Source organism: Talaromyces rugulosus, chromosome V, assembly GCF_013368755.1.
Source record: "Talaromyces rugulosus chromosome V, complete sequence".
In the NCBI taxonomy this organism is placed as follows: Eukaryota; Fungi; Ascomycota; class Eurotiomycetes; order Eurotiales; family Trichocomaceae; genus Talaromyces; species Talaromyces rugulosus.
In genome coordinates, this window is record NC_049565.1 from 2681698 (window position 1) to 2703477 (window position 21780).

Below are 21780 nucleotides of genomic sequence, written 5' to 3' on the forward strand. Positions count from 1 at the left end.
TCAATTAAAATGTCTTGGGCACGTATACACTACCTATATTGGTCCTAGTCATGTCGCATAGATCCAACAGACAACAGCCAAGCGATCTTCTGGCAACTACGCGAGTGCTACTACGGAGTAGCATCTACGTAATTTATACAAAATAATCGCAATGCGGCCGGGGTCTATGTCCAGTTACGGGTGCCTCCGTGCCCAGTGCTCTGGCTGTGAAGTGTTGGTGTGCCCACTATGTTCGTTGCTCCGTGTCCAACATAACTACTAACTAGTGCACATAGCGCAAAGATCTCCACCTTGGCGGCTCCACTCAATGCAATAACCAACAAGAAGAATAATCAAATACCGGTCTATTGATTCCCCGAATACTATCATTTCTGCAGCTACTTATAATCCATGTTTTACGACTGTCAACTTAATGTTAATGTCAAATCGATGTGCTGAAGAGAGACAAAAAAAAAATGATTTCTCACGCAATTCCTCTCTTTCTCTTCCTTTCCTCAGGGCTCTCATTCACACCCTGTCCATTGCTTGGGCCAGCTTATCCTCCTTTCAGCCTTGATCTTAAGGACGAAATTATTGCAAGCTCTTTGCAAAATCTCACTCAGGATTTTGACGAACTAACAAAAACATTCTCCGGTCCAAATGGAGATGTCTCGCCCAATACTACTTTCAGTATAGTACTCTTCTCTACAGATAAAGGCGACGCCCAGGATGATCCGTTCTTTTGGCAATATCATTATACGTCTCCTGCCTTGAAAGAATCGTCAGGATCTTCTGAAAATGTCACTGAAAATAGTATTTATCGCATTGATGGACTGACCGAGGTTTTCACCATATGGAGTCTTCTCATTACGCAAGGAGACCGAATCCTCAGCGAACCCGTCACTGAGTATCTTCCGGAGCTCGCCTCGGCCTCAGAAGATAATGGAATTGGTAGCGTTCAATGGGACGATGTCACTGTCGGCCAGCTTGCAAGCCATATGAGCGGAATTGCCCGTGACTGTGAGTTTTTCCTGTACAGAATCTATTTGCAGTTATTTCTAACTCTCTCCAAGATTGCGGCCATGACCTGTCCTCCCAGAAAAATTTCAAATTAGCAGGATTCCCAGATATCCCAGCATTCGAGCTTCCCTGCTGTGGAAACAGCTCACAATGCACTACTAGCGAATTCCTTCAGAGCTTGGCAACCAGGCCACCCGTTGCGCCGGCTGGTGTAACTCCGAGCTACTCCAACATGGGATATCAGCTGTTGGGATACATTTTGGAGAAGAAAACCGGTTTGGATTTTAGTGAGATTGTTCAGAATAACATCTTCGATCCGCTTGGAATGAATGCGACCACTATCTTTGCGCCTGAGAGCTCTTCGATAGACGTCATTCCTGTCGATGTGCAAGCCAGTGGCTGGTCACAACGCACCAAGGGATCCGAAGCGTGAGAAACACTAGCTCTCCGGGCTTTATAATTGATATAAACGCGCGCGTGTAGAAACGTACATAACTAACACGATTTACAGATCAACATCAATGTTCTCTAGCGTAAGAGATCTCGCTCTCGCCGGAAAGGCTATTATGAATTCGACACTCCTCTCTTCCAGTCAAACAAGACGCTGGCTAAAGCCCTTCTCGCACACCTCCAACCCAGCCAATTCCATTGGTGCACCATGGACCGTCTACAGCAGCGGGAATTACCCAACCACTCCGCTGGTAGACGTCTATACTCTTCTCAGCAATGAAGGCGTGGGTGAGGGTTTGTACAGCTCATATATCGGCCTGGTACCGGACTACGGCGTAGGCTATGCGATTCTGTCCGCTGACACAATATCACCCGCCGACCTCAACGTGCATGCAGACTACACGGCAACTGTGCTGGAAGGCGCGATAAAATCGTCCTTAGTGCAGGCCGCCGGGAACTTTGGTGGCAAATACGCCGCTTCCAATAGTACTTCGAATTCATCTACTATTACGGTTCTGTACGACGCACTGCCGGGCCTCTATATTGGAGACTTTTACAGCAATGGGGCTGACATGCGGAATTCACTGGGCGAATTGATCGGTGTGACAAATTCAACGAATCTGAGTATTCGATTGTACCCGACTCAACTGATCGAGGATGACGGTGCTTCTGGTTCCAAACAGGCGTTTAGAGCCGTTTTGCAGGATATGGACGCGCCTGAGGATTTTGATACCCCGACTTGTGTATCGTGGATGAGTTTGGACGTTTTCCAATATGGTGGGCGAGGGTTGGATGAATTTATTTTCTCGCTGGATACCACAGGCAAAGTCGTTAGTGTTGATATTCCAGCACTAAAGCTGACGCTTCAAAAGAAATAGTCTAAAAAAAAGTTGGGTTACTTTATTTAATTACTTTAATCGATTAATCATCATTTCAAATACAAAAATAATACTTTTTTAAGCAGTGCTCATACTACAGCCTTGTGCTACCTATCCAAACTATTTGATAAGTAATCATGTTTAATCATCACTTCCGAGGGCTCAATGCACCACCAATTGACGTCAGGAATATTTGAAATCGTGACAAATCTTGGAAACTGTACAACCAGTTGGTGTTTGCAAGAATGTTTAGTTATAAAATGGCCGGGTCAAACGACATCTGGAGCAAATGCTCAAATTCATTGCAGCCCACAAGGACATCCAATATTGACATAATTAAATAAAATAGTCAACACTAGTAACAAGAAAAATGGCTACTCCACCCAAACTACCTGAAATCCTCGTCATCGGTGGCACAGGGGCCCAAGGAAAGCCTGTGGTAGAAGGTACATATCCACACTCACCTTTGATGTTATTGGCATATTCTTCTAACACGAATAAACAGCCCTCGCCAACAGCGGTCGATACGCAGTCCGCCTCTTAACCCGCAACCCACAATCCGGTCGCGCCCAAGAACTCAGCGCCCTTCCAAATGTGACTCTACAGCAAGGCAGCGTGACCAGCCAGGAAGCCCTTCACGCTGCTTTCCGTGGCGTTTACGGAGCATGGGTCAACATCGATGGCTTCACTCTGGGCGAGAAGAACGAATTATTCTATGCGATGCGGGCGTACGAAATTGCCATTTCCGAGGGCGTGACGCATTATGTGTGGGCGAATATCGATTATGCGTTGCGCAAGGCTGGGTGGGATGAAAAGTATCACTACGGGCATGGTGATGCAAAGGGGAGAGTTGGCGGTGAGGACAGAGAACTCAAATAACTTTTAAAAGTCAGCTCACTGAAACAATTGTTCTAGACTTTATTCTGGCGCAGGGGCAGAATCGTATTAAAAGTACCCTATTTACTACGGGACCGTACATGGAAATGCTTTTCGATGGCATGTTTGTACCCCAAGAACGCAGTGATGGAACTATTGTCTGGGCGAATCCGGCCAGTATGCTTTTCTCTCTCTCTCTATGCTCAAATGCTTACTAGTGGTAATAGGTAATGGAAAGATACCGCTGATTTCTCTCCTCGACGTCGGAGAATACGTGCTGTGGATCTTCGACAATATCAAACGGTCTGCCGGCATGGATCTCGAAGTGGCTACCGACCAAGTCTCGTTCAAGGACATTGCCGAGATTTTCACCAAAGTCACCGGAAAGCCAGCTATCCATGTGCCCTTACCCATAGACGAATACATGGCCAAAGCAGAGCCCTACCCAAACGCACCGGTCAACTACCTGGGGGGCAAAAACAAAATCGACGATGAATCCAACATGACCTGGCGCGAGAATTTTACCGCGTGGTGGCGATACTGGTCTGAAGGCATCGCTGCGACGAGAGATTTTGAGCTGTTGACTGAGATTTTTCCGGGTAGGATAAAGAGTCTGGAGGAGTGGATGTACAAGGTGAATTATCAGGGCAGGCCAAAGCCGGTCTTGAAGAATTTGGAAGATCTACGATCCGAGCAGTCCGGCGCAGAACATCCGAGTCACGGTCATTGAAATAGCATGTTTAATCATGTTTAGATCATTAGGACTCGCCTTTTTGCGGTTCGGAAACTGTTGCCAAAAGCAATAATTCTGAAAGTACTGTCTTGGGCAATACCGACTACTTCGTCGACGTTCTTGGTGGAAACTGCGAATTACCAACAAAGTTGAATAAAAATTCAGTCTGTTACACAATGATAAGTTTTTGTTGTTGGCATATGTTGCTCTCTCTTGATCCGTCATGACTCTCATACGCGCCTATTCACAAGTGTTAAAGGCAATCTCCATCATGGTAAATTTTCAATTTTGAATTAAAAATGTCACCACTATTACTATTAGATGTGTGCAACTTATGTAATACAAAAAGTACACATAAACATATCAATTGATATAGGTACATCGTGAAGCATATATTCCGGTCCTCAAACACTATCAAATCCATACACTACGCCTGAGAAGGCACCACCAAACCATATTGAGTAATCAATCGTAGTAGGCGAAATAGATTTGAGATTCCCAAGCAAACGCAACTCCGGACGAAGATGTGCAGGCTTGACAGTTCTTGCTTGCAAAATCTTAGGTGAACCTTTAAGTTCGACCTCACACCCTTGAAGTCTTCGGTACAACCTTTTGCTCATATGATTAATCCCTCCATAATCGAATTTCAAAACAGTTTTGCCATCGAGGCAATTAGAACAGAGGTCTTGAGAGTCCGATACCTTATGGTTGGATGTGGCGCATTCCCGGTGTCTCCAGACAAAACAACAAGGGCAATAGACACCTTTCTTTTCAAGGTTTTGCCTTTTGCCACAGCATGGAACAGAATGTTTGAAGCTCCTTAAAAAAAGACACTCAAACTGAGGAATGGTGGAATAATATCGTTCTTGAGCAATGAATGAAGCTCGAGACATTTGGATGATGTCTCTTGAGCTCATATGATTAAGCACCATGTCCAAAATTTCCATAGGAAAGGCGTTACCCCATTTTTCTCTAAGAGCCAGTGATTTTTTCCAACATGATGAGGTTAGAACATGGGTTAGAAGTCGAAACCCAGGAGAGCACTGTAAGCCCGACGAGTTAACGATTAAAGGAATGGGTCTGGAGCAAATCGCCTCCCCAGAAACAGAAGAAAATTCAACAAAAGCAACATGTTGAAGCGATATAGTGATTAGGAGTACATTATCCTGTTGAGGAAAGGGACTCAAATGGCCTTTTGCTTTGGCGATAGCGCTCGCCATTGAAGCTTTAGTGTCGATCCTCCCATGTAAAACAATAAGAAAACCGTGGAACCAAAAAACCTCTGATTTTGGTCTTCCCCAGCGAGGGATATCCAAGTTATTTATTGGGAACTCAGCCGGACATTTTGTATCGGCAGATATCTCAAGGTCCCACGCTGCCAGACGAAGAAAAGCGATAGCAAATGTACTAAAACACGGCGACGGATATTTCCAAGTGTTAGGATTATCGAGGTAAAACCGCCATGGAAAAATGAAGTCAACACAAAGGCGGAATTGAAGTTCGTTGAGAGTTGATGGGGGATATATTCGGATATCTAGTTCTTCTTCGGAGATGACTATGTCGGCGGCCGTCAGAAGCTCATCGTCGGAATGCAGCGGCGCTTCTGCAACTACCCAATCTCCCCAACTCTTTATTGATTCGTGAATTTCATCTATACTGGACAATAATATTTGCGAGGTAAAAGGCCGTAGTATTTCACCGTCTACCTTCCATCGCGTGGCTCTGAAAGTCCCCGCATCTACATCAACAGTATAGATATAATCCAGGTTGATGTGAAGTGGACTTGGGAAAGGAATCAACTCCCAATTTCTCAGATCATTCAAAGAACGCAAGGCGGTCCTCAGATTTTGTAATGTTCGTGGTTCTTCTGGAGAGCTACTAGTAGCCTGTCCATTTAGAGGAGCATGACAACGATACCATTTTCCTTTCAGCTGTTAGACAAAATTTAAGGTACAGGTTATAACATATTACCTCGAAAGAGGAGATTCCACAATCCGAAAGTACCCATTTTAAATATAAGACACAGTCAGTCTCTGGACAATGGAATCGTTGACAAACGTGGGGGACGCTTGTCTGTTTCTAGACTAGCGGTATCGCACGAGAAACAACAACCAGCCCGTACATAATTTACACGCGTACAATCCGTCAATCTTATCCTGTAACTTTCAATCATGGAGAATTTGCGAACGATATCAGAATTAAAGACTTTGTTTATCAGAAACCAGGTCCGCACCCTTTCTGCCTCGATTGCGCCGCAGGAGGGATGGCGCGACTACGCGCCCGAGACGGAAGACAACCTGAGCGAGAAAACAGTAGAGGAAGTTTTACAAAAATGTTTGTTTTCTGATGATCATCTCACAAAATTTAGCCTGAATCGCTGACAAGTAACAACTTTGTAGTAAACAGCACGTTGAAGCAGCACAATCGCGTTGTTTACTCCAATCAGGCCATTCAACATGTTGCCCGTCAGATTGAGAGCTTGTATTGGGAGTCAGTCAAGAAAGAAGCCATCGGCCCGGCTAAAGAGTTGAGTGGAGTCGAGCTGGGCTCGGACTTGTCGAATCATCAGTAAGATGGCTTTCTTGTTTGAAATGGGGTTTTATACTGATACAGAGTTAGCGTGATTGAGAAACTCCCTGAACAATATGCGGGCGAAGATATTTCAGAAGAAGATAGAATCAGGTAACTCTACTCCATACGACAGACCCAATTTACACAGTCACTGACAAAATCGCTAGGTACGAAAGTTTATACCAACGACTAGTGGCGCTGGACAGCCGGCGACAGGTACAGCAGAAACGACTGGCTCAATACAGGCAACTGGAAGCCCTTCTCGAGCCACTGAAAAATCCACAAGAGAATATCCAGCCGAACCTGATCACGCGAGACGGCGAGCTTATTCAAGAGATTGACAAGATGAGAATGCTGGTGGCAAGGGTGGGTGGACGAGTTCGCAAAACCCCTTCGTCCCAGCTGGGGACTGAGTCGAGCACGATATCAGCGGCAGATCCAGACGATAAACTTGCAGCGCTGCTAGAGTTGACCTGATCTGAGGGGATATTCTATTTATACGAACGGCAGTGCAATATATGAGCAAAGAATACCCCTAAATGTAGATTAGAATGCTCCCATGGTTATATAAGTTCTTTTTAAGTAATATTTATGAGACATGACTTCTTGTGACTAAACCAATATACAATATGACATTATTATATTTTATCAAGATAATGAATTCACAATAATCAGCAAAGAGCCAATCAAAAGCGAGTAAACACACAGAGTCATGTGACTGGGCAGTTTAGCTTCAACCGGAGAATCAAAGTTCCGCCACTACAGCCCATGGCGCGCCCATCGACCAGCGGAGACGAAGCATCGCGCTTCTCGGACGACACTGAGTCTGACGTCGGTTTCGCCAACGCAGACAAGTCTGTCCACAGCAGCTGGGAAGTCACTAACCGAAAAAACAACAACAATAACAACATCCCATCCGACACCGTGTCGGACCAACGCAGTCAGCAGCAGCAGGCCGCGGCTGTCGAAGCACCGCTCCCCCAAGCTCCGAGCCTCCCATCGCGCCCGGTCTCTCGAAGCTTCGCGGTCTTTGCGCAGGACGACCTCGCCCTTGGGAGCATGACGGCAAACGGAGCCTCGATGGGAAACTTTGTGGAGAATTCGCCGAATGTAAACATGGCCAACATGGCTCGCCAGCCTCAATCTCCCGCTGCTCAGCATGCAGTTCCCCAGGTCAACGGCGGCGGCGCGGTCGGCAACAACATGATGGCTGGCCTCCCCATGAATGCCGGGCACCAGATGGATCTCAACAATCTCTACGAGATGGTCATTGAGTTCAGTGATGTCCTCAAGCACAACCGCGAGATGACCCGTGGCATTGTTGCTAGCGCTGAAGAGCTCATGGTGCGTTTTGTTCAGTCGTTCCAATCCGTAAAAAAAACGGTACTAAAAATAATCTTCAGCGACGTTCAACTGCCGAAGGTGCCAGTCCCGATATCCAACAGATTGGAGGCGAAATTTCTGGTTAGTTTGCCCCCCCTTCCTTTCGCTACCCGTTGCCGATGACGGTATTGATGGGTCGATATAGCTGCCCGCATTGCAGAGCTAGAGCGTGCCTTGGCCAAAGAACGGCACACCGTGGAAATTCTGAGGCGCGAGCAAGTCGAGAACACAAAACTGATTGGCGATTTTGAATCGACCTTGGGTATCGTCGTTGAGCAAATTCGCAACTATTGCCAGGACAACAACATGTACTTTCTTGCGCAAAAGAAGGACTACAACTCTCTCCTGCAAGCCGAACGTGACGCCCACCTCGACAGCCGCTTGGACCGTGACCATTGGCATGCCCAGACAATTCGTCTTGCAGAGATGTTACGCACTGCATACCGCTTACGTTGTGAGGAGGACGTAGCGCCTACCCGCATTGTGCAAGGCCTCCAGAGCGAGGTCCGCGCTCTTCGTTCAGCCATTGGTCTTGAGCCTGAGAAGCCTGAAGAGGAAACGGGTTACGAGTTCCTCAAGGATCTTCCTTCGGGTGAAGAATAAATTCAATTCCGACATCAGCGGGTATGATGTACAGCAAAATCTCGAATATTTTGGGTGCATTGTGATGATCTTTCCTTTTCTCTTGTGAATATTTTAACCTATCATGGCAAAGGCGTCTCTGTTTTGGGGGATTGGGCGTTCTATGGCGCAGCTTGCGACGTGGCTAAGATTTTCTTACTACGATAAAAAACGATACCATCATTGTTTATAATTTTGCATGTATCACTAAGAAGTTTCAAATCAATTGGCTTGGCTCATCATGATTTCGAGTCATAACAAATGAAGAATTTCAAATGTACAATCATGACGTTAGAAAGTAATGTCGTATTCAAATGTTAAGAATCACACGGTATAAAAAACCTCCTCCAACGGCTTCCACCACGACGTTTCTTGGTCCATGCTGCCTGTGGAGCCGGGATTCGGGCTCTCTTGCATTCCATCAGTCATCATCCACCATTCCTGCACTTTGGGGTTGGCCCTCATCTTGAGCATATCAGCCTCAAAGTCGTTGCCAATGTATTTGAATGTGGCGAAGAGGGTCTTGTCGTTGTCGAAGAAAATCGAGTCTAGAGATTATTAACGCCTCTTAAAACAAAAAGAGAAGGAAACAAGAGGAAAAAAGGTAGTAAAAGTGATTCTTACAATCTCGGATATTACAGTCGTGGATCTGCTGTAAAATCTCCGGCCAGACATTGGCGTGACAGTCCTTGTACGCTGCGACTGCAGATGGTTTGAGATGGACAATTTGTGCGATTCTGCGGGCCATGGTTTTTGACTGACTGAACGTTGAAGAAAGTTGGACTGAATAATATCAATGACATCAAAATAGAGTCAAATAAATAATATTGAATGTTTGGATAAAAGATAAATAGCCTATTTGAATAATCCCCGGAGGGGAAATATACTCCACTTTCGGGATGTTTTGTACCGAGCATCAAAGCTACCCCAACTGACATGTTTACATGTTCTTCTATACATATATATACATACATGTAAGAAAACGATAATTGGTGGTGGCCAGTTTCCGCGAGCGGGTCGCTGCTTTATGCCTCACCACCAGACCCTCTACTGATCTCTATCATTATCAACCCCTGATTATCATTTTTTTTTTAGTATACTTGAATCATGTGACTCCTTGCTTACAATAAAATTTCATATTAGCTGCAGGATACAAATATTAGATGATCAACGAGCGCACAAGCATGTGTGTCTGCACGTGCATGTGGTATAGGAAGTATATATATGTATGTAGATTCTCCGAAGCCAGAGACTCTGGTAGGAAGGCTATTATATATGGTGTCAACTGGTAGGAGCGGTAGGCGGATACCTGAGGCTCATAAACTCATATTGATACAACATCTCGCACAGAGCACTGCCATCATCAATTGATGCCCTTGCTGTGGAATATGGCCACCGCCACGTATCATCAGATGCGGTGCTAGGGCTGACTATACCTTTGGTCGTGGCTAACCTCCTCATCTGACGTTGCAACAAATTTTCCTCTTCCATAATCAACGCACTACTCGCCTCGTATCGCCGTTTTCCCCGTAGGAAGGGGTTGGTTGATTCCAAGTATTTGCAAATTATTGCCGATTAGCAGATATTGGCGCAACCCCACATATTTCGCCTGATACCTTGTGTCAAGCATGAAAAATCCAAAAATCCAAAAATACCCAAACCCCCTCTCAGGAAGTCCCTTTTTGGGCCAAGTAGTTGTTTGCGCAACACGCACGTTGCGTGTCAGGCGCCTTCTCTCAATGAATGGCTGAGAAGCGTCTGCAACAGGTAGGCTTGGCGTTGATGAGAAATGTGATCTGTCGAAAATGCAGTAAACCTGACACGTCTGTTTGGACTTCTACATACCACTTGACTTGTTTAGGAATAAAGCTTGATGATCTCAAAAATCACTGGTCGGTCAGATATCACAATGAATAGTGTAGGTCCCTAGAAAGACTAGCCGCAGTAAAAGAGTGCAATTTTGCTTCGCCCCAGCAGCGCCAGCACATGTCTGAAAGACCAGCTAGGGAGCATCACGCTGAATAGGTGCCTTTTGGCTACTTTCTGGATACCCTATTCATATAGCCTTGTATCCTGAGATAGTCCGAGGTCTACTTATACTCGGATCGTTCTGGACAGAAGAATAGTGAGTTACAGACTTCATTATATACTGATTTAAAATGTCCGTGGCAGCGTTGACAAAGTCTTTGATTTCGTCGAAACAAGGAAGACGCCGTTCTATAGCCCTCATGCATGTGCAGTGGCTTGGATGTCCGGCAGCCTTGCGCTATAGATGGTTCTTGCTCGGCTGCGCAGTTCGGACAGGATACGTCAGTCTCAGCCTCATGCCTCTAAATTCTCGCTGCATCCCCTGAGATCTTGACTTCTCTATTCCTCAAGCCGCGACGCACACATCGCCTTCCATCGATTTATCTCCTGATGAAAGTATCAATAATTTAAAATCAACGTTGCAGAAATGACAATGTTTGGTATTGTCAGCGACGTTATTGGTAAGGGAAATTGCAGCAGCATTATGTCATGTTATTTTCTAATTATATTGGTCGACATAGCGGGTATCGGTTTAGTGAAAGATCTTAAAGATGCCGCTAGTGATTGTTCCAGAGCGTCTGATGAATACAATTCGTTGGTCTCAATAATTCGAGACCTAGAACCTCTTTTACACTGTCCATCGCTACAGCTAGAAGAAGCCGATCCGAAAGACCTCCAACTTTACCATAAAGTTGTAATAAACATAGACCAATCGGCGAAAAACTTCATGTCGAAAATCGAGCAATTCGACAAAAAGCTCAGCTTTGACTCCCCTGGATTCGCTAAGAGGATGTCTGTTGCCTTCCGCAGAATGGAGTGGTCTTCAGCTAAGAGTCTCGTCGAGGAGCTGAAAACAAACTTGATCCTTCATAATACCATCCTCATGGGTATTGGTCAACGGATTACATTGTATGAAGTAAATTCCTGAATGTGGTTGCGATAGCATTTTAAGTGTTTCTTAGGAAGATGGAAAATGATCGGCTCGCTTTACAGAAGCAGCAGCAATGCCAACCCTGCGGTGCTCAAAATCGAGCTTCCATGCACATACCGCAGTATGTGGCTCAAGAAATATTTTAATCAAAGATTGAACTAACTTGGCTGACCAATATGAAGCACATCGAGTCATCCAGATCCTACCATTGAACATGAGGAGGCTTCACACATAATGCGGTTGGAACCATATTATGATAGTAACGAAGTACATAATAGCCTAGCCCAGTCTACAACAAATATTCAAGAGAGTAAGTTCATATAAATCAACCTATTATGATAAAACAATAGCCTCACAGAAATTTCTTCAGCGAGAGATAACCATTTGCTAGCGGAAAGCTTCGTTGACCATTCGCCGTGGTTCATCCCAAGTCTGACAAATTCAAGCTCATCCATTCATACATATTCCTCTATCGAAGCCGTGCAGTTCGAAAAAAATCCGCCTTGTAGGGCACTTCCAATCAAAAGTCCAATTGACGGTTCTATCAGGATATTCACTAGACCAGCAGCTTCTGAGACACAGTCTGCTTCAGATGACATAATGCCAAAATTTGTTATACCAGGTCAGGGGAAAAATAGATTGGTTATAAAAAACCCTTGTGACGGATCTATCAAATCGTTGGACATTGCGAGAAATTCAGTGGGCAAACAAGACACGCGAGAAAGAACGCATAAAATAGAGCCAATCTTTGTTCGCCCGCTGAAGAAAAAGGTGATAGTCAAGGACCCGTCAACTATGGGGATGATCCACTTGTAGCTGAAATAACAGTTTCCTTATCATTGTCTTTGATGGAATTCCGTCTACGGTCATCGAGGTCCAGTAAATTTTCTATATTGTGTTTCCCGCCTTAAATTTTAGCTCCTTTAGCAACTCATCTCAAGTATTACAAATTGGGGATCGGGATATCTGGTTCAGTTCGTAGAAACCTAATACAAAAGTAAAAGACTATTCTTTATTAGCTAGCAACTGACTGCGTCTCACAACGGAAGAAGCGTGCGTACGTGTGGGCGGAGAGCGCAAACGCATGTTCCACAAGGGCATTTTAGATAATGCATCTTAGCATATTAACAACCAATCGGGGGGTGGTCGGTCTTTATAATAAACAATATATCCGGTTTTACCCCGGATCCAGATGCGTGAGATCCTCGAAAATGGGTATTTGAATAGCGGCAATTGCCCCGTTTTACCTTCTTCGGTTACGAGGTACAGACTACCCTAAATTGTATTCCACTCTTAGAATATTAAATATGGGTAAATCGCCTCACTCTTATACCGGACTTGCAGACTGATATTTGACGGATGCTGCCGGGTTTCAGTTTCCGATGTGTGCAACGGGTATTGACAGCAATTGTTCGGGATTGTCGGCAATTGGGAACTTGATGGAGCATGTAGATCGAATAGTCTGGGGAAATCAAGAAATAACATAAGAATAACTCTTTCGCATTTTATTTCTGAGTATTTCTTATTTTTAACTTGTTCAAAATAAAAGTAAAAAATCACACAATGGGTGCCTCAAAGTATGTTGTCCTCTATCTCGGGGACGATATCAAGTACAACCACGACGTGTACGGGCAATTCTCGTCAGTTTTCGACATAATCCAGCCATCGGCAGAGGAAAGAGAAAGACCAGAGTTTATTCGCGCTCTCAAAGAAAAGCGATGGGGCAATTTCCACGCGATATTCAGACCTTTCTGGAACAGTGGCGGCGAGATGGGCCGTTGGGACGCGGAGCTGATCTCTCTACTCCCGGACTCGGTCAAAATCAGCACATCGGCTGGCGCGGGATATGACTGGGTAGATGTTGATGTTTTCGCAAAGAGAGGTAAGATTATTACACATCATATACGTTTGTAAAAACGCAATTGAACTAACAAATGGTGAAAAGGGATCCTGTATTGCAACGGAGCCGCCGCGTCGTCGGAATCCGTCGCCGACATGGCGCTTTTCTTGATCTTGGCCGTATTCAGAAACCTGGCCTGGTCGCACCAAGCGGCATATTCATTAAGCCCACAGCTCTTTCACGATGCCCACACAAACTCTCCGTTGTCTGCTTATAACCCTCGTGGACGAACCCTGGGAATTGTGGGCATGGGCCAAATCGGCTACACCATCGCCAAAAAGGTGTACGCCGGACTCGGAATGAAGATTCAATACAACGATCTGTTCCGCAAAAGCAAGGAGCAAGAAGCCAGCGTCGAAGCCACCTATTTCGCCAACCTGGATGACCTGCTCGGCAACTCGGACTGCGTGGTGATCGCAACCCCGTTCGCAGGCCGGAAACTGATCACGGCGGAACGCTTGCAGAAATTCAAGAAGCAGTCACGGTTTATCAACATTGCGCGGGGTTCGCTTGTGGATGAGGAGGCACTTCTCGCCAGCCTGGAAAGTGGGCATTTGGTTGCTGCTGGTCTGGATGTCCACGCGGCAGAACCCTCAGTTCATCCTCGTCTTGTTCGACACCCACGCGTGATGGCCATGTCGCATAATGCTGGTGGGACGGTGGATACGCATATCGGGTTTGAGAAGCTGGCGATGGATAATATTCTCAGCTTCTTTTCCAACGGCAAGGCTTTGACGCCGGTGAACGCGCATATGATCAAGGACCAGGCGTCGAGTAAATTGTAATTATTGTAATTATACTTGAATAGCTAATGAAAAAAAGTTAAAAAAAAAAAAAAAACTCCAACGGGCCCTACCATTCATGGAGTGCTTTGGGTGACGGAGAGTTACCTAATTAGGAAATTAATTTGCGGCAGGGCTTTTGTTTCTTACGTCACTCGCGTATAGTATCGATTGATATGCTATATTGAAACAAGACGTAGTCAATACCGAAGATGCAAGCGAATAATGCAAGAATAAAACCATGGAGTCAAGCTGGGTATAGATGAGACCCAGCTTGAGTAAAAAAGGACCATCTACTATGACTGACTGAAAACCGATATGCAAACAAGCAACTCTACATGAACCAGTCACGGTTACTAAAAGAAGCAGCAGATGATTGCATAATCATCTAAACAAGTGCCGGCATGCTAAAAACTTAAACCGTGTAAATACTAACCAGGATCATCGGGAAATCCCCCCCAATTGCGTACCACGTAGTAGATGTTTCACTTTAGTTACGTACATATCCACTCATTCAATATCAATGTTTTCAAGCTATGGTTATTAATAATACGAGACTGGTGGAGAATGCCAAATTTTTTTTTTAAATACGAGTTTTTTGTCATTTCACCGCGGAACCTCGCCGTATTCCCTCTCCTCCTTGCTCACGGGTCATTCTAATAATATATGTGAATAAGAAAGAGGCGGGGTTGGTAGAATCCACCGATTATCGTCAGCCGGAGGAATTTTAGCTTCTATGCCAATTCCTAATTCTACTCCCTTGCCGTAAGGCCGACAGGATCCACAATATAAGGCCAGTTGGATTCCACCAATCAATATGATACATCTCCACAAACCCAAGAAGCTTGGCAAAGCCACCGGAATATTAATTGCCTTGATTTAATGTAGAAATATCTGTTGGAGAATCCCTGGTGGGATATTTATATAAGCAGGGAAAGTATCCTAGCTTCACTAATTGCATAATGTAGACGGGCCATCTGACTTTGCTGCCTATTTACCACCCATCATGAAACAACACATGTATAGCACTGTCATCCTTGGTGTTGCGTCTGCGATTATTCACGGCGTAGCAGCTGTGAGTGTTTCTGGTGCTGCTGAGGGATTCGCCAAAGGCGTTACAGGAGGTGGAAGCGCTACTGCAGTGTATCCAACCACCACCGATGAGCTTGTTTCGTACCTGGGAGACTCGGAAGCTCGCGTGATTGTTTTGGACCAGACGTTGGTTTTCCTCTTTTTCTTTTTCTTTGGTATTCAATATTGAAGAGCCATCACTGATTATGCTGATAGTTTCGATTTCACGGGCACCGAAGGTACCACGACTTCCACTGGATGTGCTCCTTGGGGCACCGCATCTGCTTGTCAGGTTGCTATTAACCAGAACGACTGGTGCACTAATTACGAACCGGATGCCGCCTCTGTATCTGTTACATAGTGCGTCCCCAAAAAGCAGAGTCCGTTTGCACTCGTCTTGAAGAAGCTGACATGGGTGCAGTGATAATGCTGGACAGCTCGGTATCACAGTTGCATCAGACAAGACACTCTTGGGATCAGGATCAAGTGGTGTCATCAAAGGTAAAGGGTTGAGGATTGTCAGCGGTGCAAGCAACATTATCATCCAGTAGGTGAAATCAATCCAGCTTTCACCAGCGTCAATCAAAATTAACATCCTTCATCTAGGAATATTGCTATTACAGACATAAACCCTAAGTACGTCTGGGGAGGTGATGCTATCACTCTCAACGATGCTGACCTGGTCTGGATCGACCACGTAACCGTGAGTGACTCCACGCACTCGTTTTCTTCAATGATTTTGGGGCTCGTGATGGCTGATCAGCTTTCTGCTTGCCTCAGACTGCCCGTATCGGTCGGCAACATTTGGTACTTGGAACGGAAGCAGACAATAGAGTGACAGTCTCAAATTCCTATTTTGACGGAGTCAGCGACTATAGCGCGACATGTGATGGATATCACTACTGGGTCATCTACCTAGATGGCTCTAGTGACCTTGTCACTCTCAAGGGCAACTACATATACCATTTCAGTGGTCGCGCCCCCAAGGTCCAGGGCAATACCCTTCTCCATGCGGTGAGAAAGCATAGCCTCCTCCTACCAAAAGTATCCCCTGACTGACATATATCCAACTGCCAGGTCAACAACTACTGGTACGACTCCAGTGGTCACGCTTTTGAGATTGGTTCTGGAGGGTACGTTCTCGCAGAGGGAAACGTTTTCCAAAACGTCGGCACAATCGTGGAATCGCCGGTTGACGGGCAGCTATTTACCTCTCCATCGACGAGCGAAAATGCCGTCTGCGAAACGTATTTGGGACGCGCTTGCGTTGTCAATGGATTCGGCAGCTCTGGTACTTTTGACCAGACAGATAGTTCTTTCCTTTCCGATTTTGAGGGTAAGAATATCGCGTCGGCCTCGGCGTATACTGATGTGCAAAGCTCAGTGCCATCAGGCGCTGGGCAGGGCAATCTTTAAAGATGTGAGCCACTAACACTCGTTTATTAAAATATTTCTTATGGGGGCCTTACCGTTCAATTTGTTGTATCCAGTTTTCCAATGGAACTTGTCTATTAACAATCGTATTTGCCTACATTCAGACATCGCATCGAGTGTAACAACCATACTAGTTAGTTGTAGGTTGAAACAGATAGTTGATATATTATTAGACAATTTCATCAGCTGAGGAAACTGTTTCGACATATCTTCCCGGATATTGCCTCAGCGGTAAAGATCCCAATGACTGTGCCAGAACAAACCCTTTCGTGCTAAAATTCACGAGAACTGTCTGGCACCAAATGTACTTGCGCGTCGAGCGTGTCAAGAAGAATTGTTGAGCAGCCCATAACGGGACCATTGCGATCTGAAATCCGTAGCCTTGGAGAGAATTCCGTCCACAGCCTGCCATTGCTTGGCAAACTTTGGAAGCAAAATAATCACCAACTGCTTCGACGTTGGCTATGGCATCATGAGAACTCTCCTGCTGTGATGCTGATGCTGCTGTATCCTCGCTCTTGACTGCAGTATTTTGAAGCCCTTCTCGGATATATTTCTGCATATGCGACATCACGCAGTGCACCACCACTTCGCCGTACCAGTATAGAAGTAGTATCTGAGCTATGTAAGTGTTTTGGAACGTGACGCTTTCTGGGAATACATCCTGCAAATCCGAGCCCGGTTCAAGGTACGGATGTTGCTCTTCCGGCTCTAGGTAAAATAGAGGGCTTGCTTCCGTGGATTGAAATTCTGCATACCAGAAAATTAGCTCGTCTCGCAGTGCATGGCATTTTTTAAGGAGTCTCTGGGCAGTCGACATGTCAAGACTTTCAGGACCCGTAGTCGATTCGATCTGGTCCGCTTTGGCCAGCAATGAAGGCAGACGAACTAGGATGTCAAGTAATCGGTCATATGGCGCGTCCGACAGGCCACGCCATTCGGGTTTGGCAAGGAATGTCGGTTTGCCACTTCCATAAGAGTCCCACAGCTACCACAAAACACTCAGTCATCAGACCAGAGCGAGCAGGACTCGGGTTCTTACCGCTGCAGCTCGAATTCGACGGTAAAGATTCATGTCAAGAGGCGACTTTTCCGACGGCGGCCCTCGAAGCTTTAGCAGCCAGCAAGCGCCTTTTACATGAAACATCCATCCTTGTGTACCTCCGTCTGTAGTATGAAACAGCTTCGGGTTGACACTGGCATTAGCACGATGAGCTCAGAGACCCAAAGGGATCCAACCTACCTCGTATATCGACATACACATACAAGCTGCAAGCACCCCCTCATCGACCGAATTCTGAGATAGACGAGCCCTCATACGCATCAAAGCCGAGTCGTAACAACGCTCCCCCTGTCGAAGAACCGATTGGTTCTGATGCATGTCTCCAATATAGGCCAGAGACAATGCCGACAATGCCATATCCAAATAATTCCATTTCCCAAGACTCGCCGGAAGACTCCTGATCCAAGTTAAAGCCGTCTGGCTTTCCCGCTGGTTAGCCGGCCGACTCGGAAGATAATGGTCGAGAAAATAGGACAGAACCTGGACTCGATTGGCAGCGCTCGAATTAATTGAGTTGGTAGGCTGCGGCTGGGGAAGCTGCCGGGACGACTTGAGCGTGACTTGTTTTAGATTTTCCTCTGTTGTTTTCCCATCGGAATTGTGAGACTGAGGTGTTCTGGTGGGGATGACATAGACGAAACTCCGCTCTTCGCCATAGCCCTCGCACTGGTATCCGGTCTGGCTACATCTTTTGCAGACTGGCTTGGTCTTGTCGCACTAGACGAACTTGCACGGTCAGTTTCATTCAAAATCCAAGCCGAAAAAGAATGAAAAAGAGCAGTTAACACGAACACTGATCTTTCGGCGACGACAAGTCAGACACGGGCGGAACACCCTCGACCTCGGATTTCCGGCGCCTGCATTATCATTGTCGCCTGTCATTTGTCTTACGCTTCTGCTCCGGGGGGTTCCGCTTGGCTGGGATGACGGGTCAAGTTCATTTGAATCAGAGGGATAATTTACAAAAGCATGTGAATTGTTCAATGTTGTTTCCCCGCATAAGATCTGACGCGTGGGCCGTGGCCAATCACGGAGTGGAGGCTGTTTTGATGTGCCTTGCCAGATTTAGCTTAGCTCCACGTCACTTTGTATCTAATTCAAGTATGAAGAGGGAAAAAAAGAGACGTTTTCATTAAGAATCTTTTATTTATATCGCTGCCAGATACATTATGCACTCTTGGGCGCCGGCCGAATCCATGATTGGAGTACGCCAACTACTATGCAGATGACACCCATTATCCAGATTGATCGATCATATCGCGTGCCATTGTACCGGAGAATGATGTTGAAGATTATACCGCCTAAATTACCAGACGCACCGACAATACCGGACACGATCCCTGTAAGTAACAGTTAGCAATCGTGTTTCATCGATTCTGACATGGATAGGAGATCAAGTAACTTACCATTTGCAAAAGGGTACACATGGGGTACGAGGGCAAAGTTCGCCCCGTTGGCAGCTTCAAGGAAGAACGACATGCCAGCCACCAGTCCAAACATGGTAGATTCACTCTTTGGGTCAGACAAGCCAATTGCAAGCAAAAACGCCCCAGTCACGACGCTCAAAAACGACAGCCAGATTTTCTTACCCCAGAGCGAATTGGTGCGGCGGTAGATGATGTCCGAAACATATCCTCCCAGAGGACGAAAGACCACATTCAACAAACCAAACATGGCTGCCCATTCACCCGACTTTGTCTGGCCCAGCGAAGGAAAATTGTGCGCGTAGTAGCTACCCAGTACAGCATCTAATGCGAGTTCGACTCCAAACGTGCAGGCATACAGCATGGCAAGGGACAGCGTCGGAAGGCTGAGCATCACTTGCATCGTCTCGCGCCAGGTAGGTGCTACTACAAGTTCTTGCAAGACCTGTCCCTTGGAGCTGTCAATCTGTGACTCCGGGTCCGGGGTGCCTTGGACCTTTGCATCTGCCTTTAGGATTGAATTCGGGGTGGCCATGCCAGAGGGGATTATCTCAGGAGAGCCGAGCTCTGGCTTCCCCATAGTAAGTGGCGTATCTACGCCATTCAAGTGTCGCTCCGACCATTTGCCTGTTGGTGTATCCGGACAAGTGAACATCATACAGAGTGCTATTGCGACAATGATAATAAATGGCACGATATACGTGACCCTCCATGCCTTGTGCTCAGTAAGGCCGCGGGCCACGAGGGAGTTGTAGACTGCTGGAATTGCAAAGCTACAGATCAATTAGCAAAGGGCAAAAAAAAACCAAGAAAGGCTCGCCAAATGAGCACGATAAAAGGAAAGTCCTTACTATGTGACACCACCTCCAGCATTTCCCAAGCCAGCGGTCAACGCATTAGCAGAGCCAACAACACTCTTATCGAAAAACCCCGTCGTCCACACCTGGCACGGAACAAAACTGGCGCCAAGAATACCAACAAAGAATCGAAGCGCGATCAGGCCAGAGGGAGTAGTAACCAAACCGGCCATAGCAGTTGGAATGGAGCCGGAGAGCAACAACCCAATAAACACCAAGCGAGGGCCAAATCGATCGCACAGGGGTCCGGATATAAATCGTACAAGCAAACTAAATCAACACACATGAGTATTCAACCTTGTCGTGTTTCAAATTTTCATTCAACGTACGTTGCCGAAAGGGCTACAATATTGGAGTTGGCAACATCCGCCTGTGTCATGTTCAGGTCTTTTTTAATGGTGTCGGTCAGCTGTCAAGCAAGGGGTCAGCACGGTGAGAAATCTTCGGTTGTTTTCACGAAACTTCGCGGGGTCAAACTCACCAAGGGTGGAAAAGCGAACCATGACAAAAAGGCCACGAAGAAGCCAAGCCAGGAAAATAAAAACACCCGTCCATATTGATTGAACGGGTTGAAAATAGGCACGGACAATGCCTTGTATGTCAGAGGGTTGACCTCAGGAGCCGCATAAAGGCGGGTAAAAGCGTTGTTGGTCATTATGCCGTTGCTAGTAGGCAATATAAGGCGCTATAGAGATGTGCGAGAGTAGGACTTGAGAAGTTCAATAGTCTTTTCTGAGTATCCAGCCTCAGTTCCAAGTATTCGATTCTGTCTCTGTCTGTGAATGAATCCTACCCTCAGATAGGAATAATCTCATGCTATATGTAGAGCAACGGTGGTTGTGTCCCGCGGAGTTTGATGTCATATCAGCCTGGGCCTGGCAGTATTGACGATCCGCTGTAATAATCGACAGGAAAAGTATAGGAATCGTGCGTGGGTTAAATTCCCCATGCCCAGGGACGATAGACGTTGGTGTTTGAGCCTTGTAATTGGCCCGGAACGATCAACATTCTATCTTTTATCAAGGAGAAAGCATTTCCGCGGGCATCTTAGGCTCAGCGTTAAGAAAACACTGGGTGAGCCCACGAGGAGCCAAGTAGCCAAGGGGCCCCCGGATTGGAGGCTGGCTATGCTGATAAGGCATGTGCAGGTTAACCTGAAAGAAAGTCCTAGGAGCGCGTGGGAGGGCGACAAGGGCGCCCAGAAAACGAAATCCCTATTTGCCCATCTAAAGACTCGAAACGGATCTGACGCATTACCGAAAGAGAGCGTGTCGAGAGATCAGAGTAGTAGGTGATAACCATACAAAACGCCATTGGATGGACTGTGATGGGTGGTATCTAGCCTTGGTCTAAGCGCCTGTTGCCTTTTCCGGCCGGAACAATGAGGAATGAGTCCTTTCAGTTCTTTCGTGGCAACAATAATGACAGCACGTTTAAAAAAAGACGTCCCGCGGAACAATTCTCCGGGAATTGGAAATCAGCCCAAAACTATTCGCGATTAATAATTTTCTTCTGAAGCGTACTGATATCGTGGTGGAGACGGAGTTGAACTAGAGAGGATCCACTGATAAGGGAATTTCTGGTTCAGAAGTCACGTGATTCATGTAGCCCTATACTCGAGACACCTTTTGTTAGATTGATTTGGGAACTATTCATACTAGTTATTTATTATTCGTATATTTTTATTGTTGCTGGAGATATATATAAGTTTAAAATTGCGCGTGAACCAGCTTTACACTGGTATAACCAATTCTTAACATGAAAAAGCAAACCATGTCA

The 21780-nt window shown here is 46.0% G+C and overlaps 8 protein-coding genes across 8 annotated transcripts; 6 read left to right on the forward strand and 2 right to left on the reverse strand.

Annotated features, from left to right (window-relative positions):
* Nucleotides 1–455: 455 nt before the first annotated feature.
* Nucleotides 456–2327, forward strand: TRUGW13939_09485 (uncharacterized protein; the record flags this gene model as incomplete). Its single annotated transcript, XM_035492607.1, has 3 exons — nucleotides 456–999; nucleotides 1053–1428; nucleotides 1511–2327. 3 exons carry the CDS (start codon nucleotides 456–458, stop codon nucleotides 2325–2327), a joined length of 1737 nt encoding a protein of 578 aa, XP_035348500.1.
* A 370-nt stretch (nucleotides 2328–2697) lies between these two features.
* Nucleotides 2698–3933, forward strand: TRUGW13939_09486 (uncharacterized protein; the record flags this gene model as incomplete). Its single annotated transcript, XM_035492608.1, has 4 exons — nucleotides 2698–2773; nucleotides 2833–3183; nucleotides 3243–3380; nucleotides 3431–3933. 4 exons carry the CDS (start codon nucleotides 2698–2700, stop codon nucleotides 3931–3933), a joined length of 1068 nt encoding a protein of 355 aa, XP_035348501.1.
* Nucleotides 3934–6107: 2174 nt separating this feature from the next.
* TRUGW13939_09487 (uncharacterized protein) lies at nucleotides 6108–8493 on the forward strand (the record flags this gene model as incomplete). Its single annotated transcript, XM_035492609.1, has 7 exons — nucleotides 6108–6270; nucleotides 6336–6504; nucleotides 6556–6618; nucleotides 6675–6974; nucleotides 7239–7851; nucleotides 7911–7971; nucleotides 8036–8493. The coding sequence occupies 7 exons, from the start codon at nucleotides 6108–6110 to the stop codon at nucleotides 8491–8493; spliced, it is 1827 nt and encodes a 608-aa protein (XP_035348502.1).
* Nucleotides 8494–8835: 342 nt separating this feature from the next.
* On the reverse strand, nucleotides 8836–9259 carry TRUGW13939_09488 (uncharacterized protein; the record flags this gene model as incomplete). The annotated part of the gene is made up of 2 exons (XM_035492610.1): nucleotides 8836–9059; nucleotides 9136–9259. 2 exons carry the CDS (start codon nucleotides 9257–9259, stop codon nucleotides 8836–8838), a joined length of 348 nt encoding a protein of 115 aa, XP_035348503.1.
* Nucleotides 9260–10972: 1713 nt separating this feature from the next.
* TRUGW13939_09489 (uncharacterized protein) lies at nucleotides 10973–12071 on the forward strand (the record flags this gene model as incomplete). The annotated part of the gene is made up of 5 exons (XM_035492611.1): nucleotides 10973–11000; nucleotides 11061–11448; nucleotides 11502–11591; nucleotides 11653–11780; nucleotides 12019–12071. 5 exons carry the CDS (start codon nucleotides 10973–10975, stop codon nucleotides 12069–12071), a joined length of 687 nt encoding a protein of 228 aa, XP_035348504.1.
* Nucleotides 12072–13033: 962 nt separating this feature from the next.
* On the forward strand, nucleotides 13034–14155 carry TRUGW13939_09490 (uncharacterized protein; the record flags this gene model as incomplete). The annotated part of the gene is made up of 2 exons (XM_035492612.1): nucleotides 13034–13352; nucleotides 13416–14155. 2 exons carry the CDS (start codon nucleotides 13034–13036, stop codon nucleotides 14153–14155), a joined length of 1059 nt encoding a protein of 352 aa, XP_035348505.1.
* Nucleotides 14156–15170: 1015 nt separating this feature from the next.
* TRUGW13939_09491 (uncharacterized protein) lies at nucleotides 15171–16639 on the forward strand (the record flags this gene model as incomplete). Its single annotated transcript, XM_035492613.1, has 6 exons — nucleotides 15171–15370; nucleotides 15440–15583; nucleotides 15645–15770; nucleotides 15830–15926; nucleotides 16004–16237; nucleotides 16301–16639. The coding sequence occupies 6 exons, from the start codon at nucleotides 15171–15173 to the stop codon at nucleotides 16637–16639; spliced, it is 1140 nt and encodes a 379-aa protein (XP_035348506.1).
* Nucleotides 16640–16826: 187 nt separating this feature from the next.
* Nucleotides 16827–20656, reverse strand: TRUGW13939_09492 (uncharacterized protein; the record flags this gene model as incomplete). The annotated part of the gene is made up of 8 exons (XM_035492614.1): nucleotides 16827–17645; nucleotides 17700–17824; nucleotides 17918–18437; nucleotides 18930–19060; nucleotides 19127–19917; nucleotides 19996–20271; nucleotides 20331–20410; nucleotides 20483–20656. The coding sequence occupies 8 exons, from the start codon at nucleotides 20654–20656 to the stop codon at nucleotides 16827–16829; spliced, it is 2916 nt and encodes a 971-aa protein (XP_035348507.1).
* Between the last annotated feature and the right edge of the window lie 1124 nt (nucleotides 20657–21780).